Source organism: Hydra vulgaris, chromosome 15 (genome assembly GCF_038396675.1).
Source record: "Hydra vulgaris chromosome 15, alternate assembly HydraT2T_AEP".
Classification (NCBI taxonomy): Eukaryota; Metazoa; Cnidaria; class Hydrozoa; order Anthoathecata; family Hydridae; genus Hydra; species Hydra vulgaris.
In genome coordinates, this window is record NC_088934.1 from 9,615,001 (window position 1) to 9,629,663 (window position 14,663).

The 14,663-nt window shown below is 28.3% G+C and overlaps 1 protein-coding gene across 3 annotated transcripts in view; it reads left to right on the plus strand.

Moving 5' to 3' along the window:
- Positions 1–14,663, plus strand: part of LOC136072142 (tyrosine-protein phosphatase non-receptor type 2-like) — a 44,828-nt gene that overhangs the window by 1,033 nt on the left and 29,132 nt on the right. For all 3 annotated transcript variants that reach the window (XM_065820693.1, XM_065820694.1, XM_065820695.1), the window contains exons 2-3: positions 7,263–7,365; positions 7,783–7,847. In XM_065820693.1, the coding sequence (XP_065676765.1) occupies positions 7,263–7,365; positions 7,783–7,847 (168 nt within the window). The remainder of the gene's footprint in view (positions 1–7,262; positions 7,366–7,782; positions 7,848–14,663) is intronic.

Below are 14,663 nucleotides of genomic sequence, written 5' to 3' on the forward strand. Positions count from 1 at the left end.
TTTTTTAATGTTGTATTGACACAATCAACAAATTTCTCTTCTGTTACTGAATATTTCAATTAAAAAGGTTTGCCTAATAATAAAACTTTCTTTAGTTAGTAAGTTAGTTAGTTGGGATGGTAGTTAGACGAGTCAGATTGCTCTCCAGAGTTTTTGAAAATAGGGAAAACAGATCCCACTTTCCAGTAGGCTGGAAAACTAGACTCAGATAAGCACTTGTTAAAGAGTTTTAAAAATGTATCCAGCAGCTTAGTAAAAATAATTTTTTCAGAGCATTTTTAAAATGTATACACGTTTTCAAAACATTTTAATAGTCATGGTCAAGTTTTCAAAATCAAATAGTATTGGCATGGTCATATTATAGCGTAAAATTGGACGCCTTCCTGGCCAAGCCTGATATATTGGTTTCAAGTCAAGCCTCTGTTCACACCAGCTTCTGTTGCTAAATTGATATATCAATTAAACTCTTCTACGGCTTGTAGTCCAGACAACATTCCTGTCATAGTCACCAGAACTCTCTTCAATTTTCTTTAAACTATTTAATAACTTCTTGACTGATTCTTGTTTTTCTGTCTGCTAAAAAATGAAGTCAAATAACTTATTGTCAGACAATCAATACTGTTTTTTATCTTTTTGCTCTATCGCAGACTTGTTAGTACTGTGACTAAAAGATTATATTGTGCATTAGATGGAGGCGGAGAGGCTAGGGCTATTGCTCTTGACATATTCTTCGACAAAGTTTGACATGCTGGTCCAATCCATAAACTTATTTCATATGGTATATCTGGGAAAGTTTTTGAGATTATCAAATCATTTCTTTCTAACTGCTTTGTTAAAGTCATTCTAGAAAGCCAACACTCTTCTTCCTTTCCTGCATCATCTGGGGTACCTCAAGGTTCTATCCTTGGTTCTGTTTTATTTCTTATCTACATTAATAATCTTCCCGACAACCTTACATCTAAAGTAGCTCTTTATGCTGATGACTCAACTTTATACTCCTGTCTAGACAAAAAGTCTTCTCTTTTTCTTTTCTACAAATACTATCATGGTCCCTGGTCAAAAGAGCTATCATCTCTAGTTCTATCAACTAAAGCTCATTTGCGCTTGACTTGTCATTCAGCAAAGTCTCACTCTTTTACTGTATCTATCCCTGCCTGCTCTAAAAACTTTTATTTGTCCAGTTTTTTTCCCCACACTTCAACCCTTTGGAATTCTCTTCATCTTCATGTTTTCCTGACTTGTGTAGCGTACAACTTTTCAAGTCTTCTGTCAATTGTTTGCTTGCTCTTTAAATCTATTCTTTTTTTTCCTAGTAACTCCTAACTTAATAGTGGTTGCTTGCAGTTTTGTTGGGAGTGAATCAGAATAAAGAAAAAAAACTTTCAAAATATAAAATTTAACCTACTCAAACTATTTATTCTAAAAACGTCTGAATAATACTTATCTGGGCCAGTTAACATCTGCCCAAGATAAGTATTTTTATCAAGACACTATCTCTAGCCTTTAATCAACCAAAAGCCCCAAGGCAGGGGAATTTTAGCTGGATGCTGTTAACATCTGCCCAAGATGAGTATTTTTATCTAGAAATCATCTCTAGCCTTTATTTAACCAAGAGCTCCAAGGCAGAAAATTTTTAATTCTGAGTTTTTTTCTCCTAGTCTTTGCCTAAAAAAACACACCCTACAAGGCAACCGGACATGGGGCAGGTTGTACTGATTTATATGATACCAGTAGCAGGGTAATCGCGATGAATCTGAACCTGACCTGACCTTGAGTAATTTAAAGGAGCTACTTCCTGAAAATTGTACCTTGAAACATTAGACATAATATTTTGCTTTGCTGAAAAAGTCAATTCACAAGGCAGCAGGACATTGAACAGGTTACACTGGGTTACATGTTCCAGTAGCAGGATGATCACGAAGATCATACACCCGACCTGACATTAAGTGCCAGAAATTGATAGACTTAAGTTATCAATTAAAAATAATTTAAAAATTTAAGTAGTTTTTTAAAACTCTTAAAACTCTATAGTTATTTGTAGTTATTATTTTTTTAACAGTTTTTTAATATGCTTTTTAATAAAATTCTTATACTGGTAATTTAAACTGATTGAGTTTATTTAAAAATACTTAAAACATTAAAAAAAATCTTGAATAAATAACTTTTTTACTTTAAAAACGCTCACAAAAACGCATTATTGAAGAAATGTTTTTTTTTTTTATTATTATTGTGTAAATGCCTCGGCCTTCTATAATAACAGACCTTGATATTGTTCAATTATATTACTGTGTTTACATTTTCATCTTTTAACTTTAGACGAAAGTTGGCATTTGCGCTTTTTTGATAAATTAAATTAAACTCAATTGGTTTATAAATTAGATAGCGCAACTTCAAGACATAAAAGTTAACTTTGTAAGATAATAATATTATCAAACTAATGATAAGATTTAGATAAGATTTAGATAAGATAAGATTTTAATAGTTAAGATGCCTTTAAAATGCTGTGCCTCTTTGCAAATCGAGCTATCACTCAACTACAACAAAAGTATCAATTTATAAATTCTCAAAGAATTCAGAGGAAAAAGATAGAGCGATGCTATCCTAAGAATAGATTTTGTTTCAAACTATACAGCAGTATGGCAACTGCAGTGGCCATATGATGCACATATGGGAAACAACTGCCATTATACCCACCAGTTGTTAGTAAAGTTAGAAAAACTGTAACTTTCAGCAGTTTTTGAAATATTTTACTAGATAAGTTAAGTTTTTTTCTAAAAGACATTTAACTTATATTTGACAATATTCAATCTTTGTTAAGTGATAGTAACAATGTTATTGTTTTTCATCCTAAAAAAAAAAATTCAAAACTTTTGATTGTTTTAAATTTAAAAATTTGAAACAATCAAAAATGTAAAAACTTGGTGTTCCATTATTTCTTTTAGAAATTTTCAATGATTATTCATTTGTAGCTTGCATTAGTGGCACAACTTGTAATATTTCTTCTTAAACTGTAAATAAATTAAAATTAATAAAAACACAATCAGCTTTTTTTGAAGCAGTTAGGTTTTCAAAGAATAAAGAAAGTTTGCATCAATTTGCTATTCGAGCACCTTAATGCTATGAGAAAAGTTAATGTAGGTGAATTTTTATATACTCCAGATATTATATGTAGGGCATACAAGTATTTTGCTATGCAACAATGTTTTTATGATCGTTTGTGTATTACAATTTGCCAAGTATTTAGACTTGGCAACTTGTAGACTGGCTTCAAAAATAAGCTCAATGGAGGACCTAAATTCCATAAATAGTATTTTTATGAATTTAGATCCATTGTGGTTTAAAATTAGATCCATTGTGGATCCATTAGGTTGATTTTCAACAGAACCTCTTGTGAATGCTTTTTCTGAACTTTGACAGGGATCGGGACAAACTTACTTATTAAATGCTAAATCTGTAATTGAAAAAATTCATATTGAACATAATAAATTGATATTTCAATTAGCCATTCCTGTTGATGGTATTGATGGTCATACTTGCAACATATTTTGTAGATATATTTTTGCTGATGAAAAAGAACTTTTGGATATTATGTATGATCTTGAAAGCTCAGTTATTAAATCTACATTAGTGGCTATAGTTTACATAGCTGGCTATGTGCAAAAAAGCAAAATAAAAATTTATGATGACACAACCAATTTTTTATAATAAATATGGAAGTTTTCTGAATAGCCTAAACAGAGGCAGGCTTGAAATCCCTTCTGATACTCTTGTCCAATGGTCAATATTTTGCTTTTTACTTTTTCAAGATGCTACTGGCCCTTTATGCAGAACATTTTGTGTTACTCAGTTTCAGTTCATAGCAGCTAGGTATAAGTTAAAATAACAAAAAAAACAATGCAGAATATATTCTAATATTTTGCTAAAGAATTACGCATTTATTACCACTCCCAGCTGTAGCAAAGAATTAAAAACGAAAATACTAAAGCTGTCATAGTTTTTGTTTGAAAATTGGTTTTGTAATTTATTGTGCTATTTTCTTGTCATGTTTTTTTATTTCTTTTGTAGCCTTTATTTTACTCAATGTATTTTGATTTTTGAATATTTACCTTGCTGATAAAAGTATGAATTGATTTTTGTTGGTGTTTTTCATTATTAGTGATTTAAATTGTTACCTTTTTTTCTTAGTTATGTTTCTGTAAGCAAAAAAAAAAAAAAATACAGTTAACTTTCTATTATATAGTTATATACATTGTCATAGTTCTGCTTGTTATTGATATTATTTAATATTACTTTGATATTCTTGATGAAATTCGAAATAAAAAAAATATAATAACCTTTTAACAATTTTAGGGTTTTCTTTAGTATTTCTGTCTTTGTTAGAGATTTGTATTAGAAAACATAGACTACCATAACACCCTACCTTATGTGAAAATATATATCAATAAAAGTAATAGTTTAATTAGCCTTCAGTTTTACAGTGTTTTGTGCATTGTCAATGCCTGTTATTATAGAACGGTGTTGTAAATATGTAATACTTTATTAATAAAATTAAAATTATTTTTAAAGCAATAATTTTTTTATATGCGCTAGATGCCACATTTAAAATAAAATATTGCTTCAAGCTATCTAAATAAAATAATAATATCTAAAAAGCTACCTAAATAAAATTATCAAATTTAATGAAACAATAAAATTTTGCTTTAAAAAATATATATATATATTTATATATATATATATTTTATATATATATATTATATATATATATATATATATATATATATATATATATATATATATATATTATATATATATTTATTTATTTATATATATTATTTGGGAAGTCACTATTTGTATGGGTGAACAAATAATGACCATATAAGAGAATATAATAGTACCAATAAGATATTTGTAACTATATAATTTATGTTCATAAATAAATGCCAAAAGAACTTTATGTTATTGAATTAATAAGAAACAAAAAATTTGTGAAAAAAATTCTCTTAAACAAACTTTAAACACACTTGTCCCTTTTTTAAAATTGAAAATTTTTTTTATTTGCTTTCAAATATTTTATGTTAAACTGCTGAATGCATATGCAAATTGCCATTTTGTATGTGTATTGCAAGCTGTGTAACACTTCTAAACAAGGTCTGCACAAACAACTCTGTTAAATTTATCCAAAATGTAATTGAGTTTATGGGGGACACCTCAATTCTGAACTTTACAACCTAAATGCAAAAAAAGGGAAATTATATAAAAGTTTTAGAATAATTACCATTTTATAAAAAATTTTTATATTTTATAATTGATGTCATTGTGTAATTTTTTTTTTTACTCAATTTTATTTGTCATTGTTTTATTTGTTTTTTAAAATGGCGTTTATTATCAGTCATATGACTTTCCTATAAATTTTATAGTTAGCTAAACATAAGAATATTTTTTATAGTGCGCGAGAACCAAATAAAATTAAAATTTTTATATTACACTTTTAAATAAAATAAATATATAAAAAAAGTCGTTGATCACCTTGTTATATATTCTCAATCTTTTTTTCTTTTTATGTAAATAATGGGAACTTTTTTTTAGTTTATCTGAGCCGTTTATTGCTATGATATTTTTGTTCTCCTATCGAAATAACATTTTAAAAATTTTTAAATTTTTAATTAATAAATAATTTTGGTAAACTACATCATTTATTAGAGATAATAGCCAAATTCTTTAATTTATAGTTAGGTAATATTAAGTATGTCAATTTAGTGGAAATTGATAAATTTTGATGATTTGCATATAAATATTAAAGTAATTTTGTATTTTGCATTTGGATTTTGATAACTAAACGATTAAAATGTTGGCAACTCCATATCGATTCAAACCTCTTAAAAAAAGACAAAAAAACCTGTATGGATAAAAGAAACAAAATAGTTGAAAATTGTATCAGCTATAAAAATTTGATATTGCTAAAACGTCAAAGTTAAGCCGTTTAAGTGTTGGCGCTGAACAATGGTGTAAATATGGATATTGTAAAACCATGCCCCTTAAAAAAGAATGTCTTTGTTGCGTTGAAATAAAGGAAATAAATATTGCCTCAGGTATTACAAATTAAGTAACATTCTTTAAAATATAAACTGATTTGTGCAATATTAATAATAGTAATAATATCAAGCATTAACTTTTTTGTACATATTGGCTATGTAAAGTAAAAAAAAGTTTTTTTTAAAGATCATCAATGCATAACAGAGCATAAAACAGACAGCATAATTTCGACCCTTCTTCCCCCTCCCCCATTCCACATTTTGCTATAGTTTTTTTGAGTACCCTCCATCTCCCTAAAACTATCTACGCTGTTAACCTACCTACAAAAACAATTTATGATATTTTTTTTACATTAGCGTCTCCATACTTTTATAATTGACCCCCTGCCCTCCATCTCATATACGCTCTTTGCAGACCCTCTCTGCCCCATTCAAGCATACATACTTTATGAACAATTCCTAAATGCTGTTAATTAAACTTTTATAAGGTAGAAAAATACAAAATAATTTTTTCAACAGAACACTATATGGATAATAATAATTTAATAACAATAAATATAACACAAAATTAATTTACAGCAATAAACAAGCTTAAAATGTCTGAAATATTTTATTATTATTTTTAATGCGAACTTTGTAAAAATAACAAAAAAGTAATAATTTAAATTAACTAAAAAAATTCTATGGTAATTTTTTATTAAAAAATAAAAACTTTTATATAATGATAACTCACTAAACAAGTTCTTTAATAATCTATAATGGAAAAAAATCTATAATTTGCTAACAAAAAAATTTATAATATTTCTTATCGAAATTTTACAATGATGTCATTTACAAAAACTCTTTGGAATTAAACGCGCTTGAATATAATATTAAGTCTATAGATAGCGGCGTATATTTTAAAGACTCCGAGAGAAAAACAACTGTTTTTCTCTCGGAGTTTTTGTTGGTATACATTTATTAACTTGTTTTTGTTGGTATACATTTATTATTTTGTTCTACTTAAAAAAATTCTGCCTAAATATTTTTTTTTATCATTCTCTTTAAAATAAACACAACATGTCTCGACACTTTGGGATCCCTTTAAGGCTATCCACATAAATACAACAATATCCACATAATATCTACATAAATACGACAGTTGTATTTTTAGCTATCTATTTTAATGAAATGTTAATAAATGCATATATAATCTCTTTCATACATTTATGTTTATATTTTATTCTTTAGATGATCCAGTTGGATACAATTTCCATTGCAGAGTCTAAGACTCAAAAAGTTGCAAAACTTGCCGAAAATCGAAATCTGAATAGATATCGTGATGTCTTACCATGTAAGTTTTAGTTTTGTGGTATTTCACAACTTTGTTTTGTGGTTCTTTTCACAAATTTAGTTTTTTGTTGTAAGATCATTATGTTGTAAGTTATCTCGTTATCTAATCATTAGCTTAAATTTTGTTTTCATTCAAATATCTAAATTATGTCATTAATGCAATTCGTTCCATTAGCTAATCATTAATCCAAGTTATCTCATCAAATCATTAGTCATCATAAGATGAAATCGTCTCATTGGTTAATTATTAACTAATCAAGTTGTTAGCCAATTATTAGCTTAAAAATATGATTAAATAAGAATTGTCTTTTCATTTCTATATTTGTTTATAATCATTAAATTTGTAGAATAAAAATTTAGTTTTAATTATTAAATGTTGGTTATCTAATGTTGATTGTTATTATGTTGATTTTTCTAGATGATGATAGCCGCATTATTTTAAAGAATTCTACAAATGACTACATAAATGCAAATTTCGTTCAGGTATTATTATTATGCTATAAAAAGAGTATATCTTATTATTGTAATAAAAAAAAAAAAATTAACAATTGATAAAAAAGATAATAGAGTTCTTTTGACAAGTATCACAAATCTTCTACCCAGTATTATCTTGTTCTAACTACAAATTTCATTTTTTTAAAAATCCTGCTTTTTGTTTATTAAAAAACGCTACGCTATATCTGCTGAGTTAAATAGGTATAGGGGAAGTGGAGTGTACATATATTCTTTTTTGCACTCCTATAGTTCAATAAAAAGTTGTATAAATTAACAGGAACTAAGCGGACAAATAATCTATCAAACAATAAGTTATTTTTAATTTTTAATTGATGTACAAATTGATGCCTTAAGTTAGAGCCACAGTGCAGGTTATATTAACATTAAAATATTTAATGCCAAAGCATATTGACTATTATTGTTGTTTAATAATTATTATATTATTATTTTATTTAATAATTATATTATTATTTTTTCATCAATGATATATCGGCTATATCTTTGATCCATAAAGCTGTAGGTGCAACAGAGTCTACGTTAATAGACTAGAATATATATATATATATATATATATATATATATATATATATATATATATATATATATATATATATATATATATATATAATATATATATATATATATGTATATATATATATATATATATATATATATATATATATATATATATATATATATATGTATATGTATATATATATATATATACACATATACATATATATATATATATATGTATGTGTATATGTATATATATATATATACACATATACATATATATATATACACATATATATACATAAACATATATATATATATATATATATATATATATATATATGTATATATATATATATATATATATATATATATATACATACATATACATACATATACATACATGTAAATATATATATATATATATATATATATATATATATATATATATATATGTATATATATATATATATATATATATGTATATATAAACTATAGTTACGTATTAGGTTAATACTTCTGATGTAATGATAATACTATAATATTCCTAGTTATTGTAGATTACAGTAATCTACTATATGTTAATGTTAATAATAAATATTGACACTATTCACTAGTAACTAGAGTTTTTGGTTGATACTTTATGTTTATCAACACAGGACAATTGATTCAGACAATTTGATGATAACTCTGATGCTAATCCTAGTTATCAACTGATTCAAGTAAAAGTAAAATTGTTGTTTCTTTTGCCGTCTCCATATAAAAGCATTAGAACATAATAAAAATATTTCAGTTTTGTATAAAACATATTTAAAATAGAGTAAATTCTTTATATTAACTACTTCTGCACAAAAAAAAAAAGAAAAGATCTACATCTTATTACCATACTTTTGAAACTCCTATGGTCAAATCACTCATCAAATAACTGTTTAATGTTTTTTGATGTCATGTTGTTTTTAAATGTAGCTATAATTTATATTTTTATTTATACAGTGTTGATTCAAGCTTCAATAATGAGGTACAAATTTTGAAACAGTTGTACCATCAGAGGAAGTCTTTATATCAAAAGATCGCAAGAGTACCAGGAACTCAGATACCTGGAAACGCAATGTTAATAAAAAAAGATGTCAAGCTGATAAGAAGAAAAAGAAAGACCTGTAATGGAAATGGCTGCACAAACTATAAATTAAAATACCACATTAATTTCCCGCAAGAGCAACGAGAGTTACTGTTTAATAATAAAAAAAGTTTAACAATAAAATGAGGATTCATCATTGAATCCCCAAAAGTAAAGCACATTTTTATAACCTCAAAGCACATTTTTATAGTAAAAATAAAAACATATTGTAAATAAAACTAAATGAACCCAGGCAGATTTGTCAAGGCTAAAATTCTCATTTGCCTACTTTTTTCACTTTGAAATGATTCCTATAAGAACTTGCAAGCCTTTCTTTTTAAAACACTCTGGGCATTAGCCAACAAAGAATTTTGTATTTTTATAAAGATTTCCAAATGAATACAAACACACCTACCCCAAGAAAACAATGCAAACATACAAAAAAAAAAAATAGTCCTGATGCAGCCAGACGATGGCATCAGTAAACAAATAAATCCTATTCCTGTTATAGACTCACACTATTCCAGTGCTAATACAGAAAGAAAATACTTTGAATCTGAATTGTCTATAAATCAACTGTTTGAGCTCTACTAAGATTTTCGTCAGCAAAAAAGGACTTCAACCAGATAAAAAGCATTTATATTCTGATATTTTTTAAAAAGAATTCTAATATTTCCAATAAAGAAATAATTTTATGGTGTCCTGCATTCCATAAAACATAAAAAGTATTATGAGCACTGCAAGAAATTATTTATACATTTTTTAAATACACACCCAGATGTAGAGTCTATCACTCAAAAATTTTCTGCAAGCTACTATGCTTGTGTTCAAGAAGTGGATGCGATGCATAATAACATTGACCAAAAAACATGCAGATGACTTCATCACAGTTTTCATAGGTAAACAATCATTAAAAAAGAAGAAATCCAGTCTATCCTTTTGCCCTAAAACTGTCTATTCAGACCAAAAAAAGTTCTTTACTTTCAAAAGAAGAGAAAGAAGATATTAACAAAATATGTCCTAAATGGCTGAAATTGATATACATTTTATGGCAACTCTTTGTGTTTAGTTATGTGATGTGTCTATTTCTTATTCATGTTAATCTCTTATTGTAAATGTTTCATGTAAACAAGTTGTTGTTTTTGAACACAATCAAATGATATCTAAATAAATGTTTAATAAATTCATAACACCTACACAATAGTAATATTTAAAAATATAAGTGATTTTGGACAAAATTTATAATAAAAATAACAACAAAGTTGACATAAAACATACAATTTTTGCGTTTTGAAAATTTGTCAGGAATTTATTTCTTTAAAAGTAAAAATTAAACACTAAATACACAATTCACAAAATACACAAGCATTTTCTAAAAATTGTTTATAAGTGTCTTAAAACAAAGTTTGGTAAAAAGTCAATTTTGAATATTTTTTGGACTTATGAAGTTTCAATTGTATTTTTCTCAAAATCACATTTTGGTGACATAGAATAAGATAATACTGGATGGATGAAATACCTATAAAATTTTTTCAGTGCTGTCTGTAAAATATCAGTTGAAATACCGTTCCATCTAAGAGTGTTAATATAAATACCGTTCCATCTAAGAGTATTAATATAAATACCATTCCATCTAAGAGTATTAATAGAAATACCATCCTATCCTTAGGAGTATTAATAGTAAAATAATACATATATATATATATATATATATATATATATATATATATATATATATATGTATGTATATATATATATATATATATATATATATATATATATATATATATATATATATATATATATATATATATATATATATGTATATATATATATATATATATATATATATATATATATATATATATATATAAATAAATAATACATATATAATAATATATACATACTTAGCTCATATATTTATGCTTATCAATGTTCTGCAACATTTCAAAGTCAACTCTGTCTGCAATATCTGTTTTGCAGATATTGCAGACAGAGCTGTAAACCAGCTTTTACATACAGTTGAACTGTGAATATACATGTCTTAGATTTCACATTTTCCCCTTTTTGTCAGTCTGAATTAATTTCTCAGTATCCATATTTTATAAAACATTTACTAAGAGTATAGATAGCTATTGCTATCTATTGTGCTCGATGAAGGATAGCTGAAGCTTTAAATGACACACCTTGAGTAAGACCTCCCAAAAATATGATACTCAACTCTTGCAATTCTTTTTAATTATCAGGTGGTTGGAAGTTTTGGAATTTTTAGCTAATACAATATTTTTTGTATTATCAAAAAAACTGTTTTATGTAACATCGCCAGACACTACAATTAATTAAATTATGACAGCTTTGTTGATGATACTCCATTTGTTCTGGACTTGCTTAAAAATTATGCTGGACTTTTAAATGGTCCAACAAAAAGAAGAACAATTGCTTCAAGCATGATTTTTAAAATGAGATGAAACATGCAAGTCCGATCTTTTTTTCTCCATTTCTGATAGAAAAGAATGCATACACTATTTTTACATTCCAAAATTCTCTTAAGTTGTGTTGAAACACAAACATTTCACTTGGTTTTTGATCATGCATCCATGCATTTGATACCCCATGCATCCATGCATTCGATACCCCATGCATCCATGCATTTGAGAACTGCTGATGCTTCATTAGTTCCTGATGAATGCTTTTGAATGGAAAGAAGTTAATACAACTTTGTCAGACACTAAAATTAATAAGTGGTTCAGAAATTCTTTATCATTGATGTCTTGCAACAATTTTATATTCCAGTGGACAGCCACTGTAGATTTTTTTTTTTTTTTTTTTTTTAAACATCTTCGCTTCCAACAAGGCTGCAAGCAGCCACTAATTAAAGTTGGAAGTTACTGTAAGAGAAAAGATGAAGATTGTAGAGCAAGATAACGATTGACGGACGATTTAAAAGATTGCAAATTATATGAATCAGGAAAGCAAGATGAAGGAAGCGAATTCCAAAGAGCTGATGTTCGAGGAAAAAAACTAGACGAATAAGCGTTTTTGGAGCACTTAGGAACAGTCACAGAAAAAGGATGACACTTAATTGAATGACGAGTAACACGAGAATGAATTTTAGTAGATGGCACAAGAGACGCTAGCTCTTTCGAGCAGTGCCCATTATAGTATTTGTAGAAACGAGAAAGAGAAGCAACATTACGACGATGTGATAATGGTTGAAGGTTGGCTGCAAGAGCAGGTCCAACTATGTTTACAATGCGTTTTTGCACCTTGTCTAAAAGAGAAAGGGCATGATTAGAAGATCCGCCCCAGATATGGCAACAGTATTCCATACAAGGCCGGATTTGAGGTTTATAGAGGTAGAGAATAGAATCCAGAGTAAGAAAGTGGCGAGCTCGATAAAGAGATGCAACCTTAGCAGATGCTAATTTTGCAACCAATTTGATATATGGTTTCCAAGAAAGATTGGAAGTAAGAGTTAATCCTAGAAGATGAAGAGTAGGTGACTCATCGAGTACATCACCGTTCATAAATATAGGAAGATCTAAATTATTGCGATAACGATTGGCTGAAAAAAATTGAGTTTTATCTGAATTAAAGTTCACCAGCCACTGTGAGCCCCATGCTGTAGCAGAAGTGAGATCCTTTTCAAGCTCAAATGCCCCCTCCAGGCAATCAGAGGGTGTTGGTTTCTTATCACGACAAGAATAAATAGTAGTATCATCAGCAAACAATGCCACCTTAGATGTGAGAATATCTGGAAGATCGTTAATGTAAATTAAAAAGAGTATAGGGCCAAGGATAGAACCTTGAGGAACCCCTGAAGTTACAGAATAAGAAGAAGAGTGTTGTCCATCGAGGACAACTTTTATGCTACGATTGGAAAGGAAGGATTCAATGATCTTAAAGATGTTGCCGGATACACCATAAGAAGAAAGCTTATGGAGAAGACCAGCATGCCAAACTTTATCAAACGCTTTTGAAATGTCAAGAGCGATGGCCTTAACCTCTCCACCTTCATCTAATGCACGATAAAACCTGTCAGTTATTACTGTTAGCAAATCAGCTGTAGAACGAGAAGATCGAAATCCATATTGATGTTCAGAAAGTAAGTTATTAGATTCAAGATGAGAAATTAAGTGTTTGTTAATTAAAGATTCAAAAACCTTGCGTATGATAGGAAGAACACTTATGGGACGGTAGTTAGACGAATCAGATCGCTCTCCAGAATTTTTGAAGATAGGGATAACAGATGCCGCTTTCCAGCAGGCTGGAAAGCAAGACTCTGATAAGCACTTGTTGAATAGTTTCGAAAGTATAGACGACAGCTCCGGAGAACACTTCTGCAAGACAATAACAGGTATGTCGTCCGGGCCACAAGCTGTAAAAGAGTCTAGGCAGGAAATCACTTTAAATACAGATGCTGGAGTGGTATGAATGTCAAGCAATGGATCAACCTGTTCATTGGCAATATCAGGTAGAAAGCAACTAGTGGAATCAAGAGATGATATTGATGAAAAGTTTTTAGCAAACAACTCACCTTTGTCTTAAGGTGAGGTGACAAAGTCTGAACCATACAAGAGAGGTGGAATTATAGATTTGCCCTTATTATTGATATTATTAAAGATTCTCCAGAAGTCACGAGAGCCTAATTTTTGAGATGAGATACGAGATTTCATGACCTGAGAATAGCAAGTTTTGGCGTTAGACAAAACCTTTTTACAGTTGTTTCTAGCAGTAATGAAAAGACGTCTGTTTTCTGGAGAATTGTTTTGCTGATAAATATGGAAGTAACGGTTTCGATTGGCAATCGCAGCAGCACAGTGTGAGGAAAACCATGGAGGAGAGTGAGGTTTGACCTGGAATCGTCGAGAGGGAATAAAAGATTCCATGCCAGCCTGAATCCACGAAGTTATATAAGAAGCACATTTGTCGACAGGAAGTTGAAAGATTTCTACCCAAGGGCAATCACGAAGAAAATCACGGAAAGAATCCCAGTCAGCTTTACTGTAGTTGTAAGAGGTTCGATAGTAGGGGTATTCAGGTGATGAAGAAGAATGAGATATTAGTTTTAAAGAGATCAAACTGTGATCAGAAACACCTAAGGGTGAATGTGGAGAAACTGAGCACTGACTAGGATCAGAAACAAGACATAAGTCGAGTAGAGAAGGTAA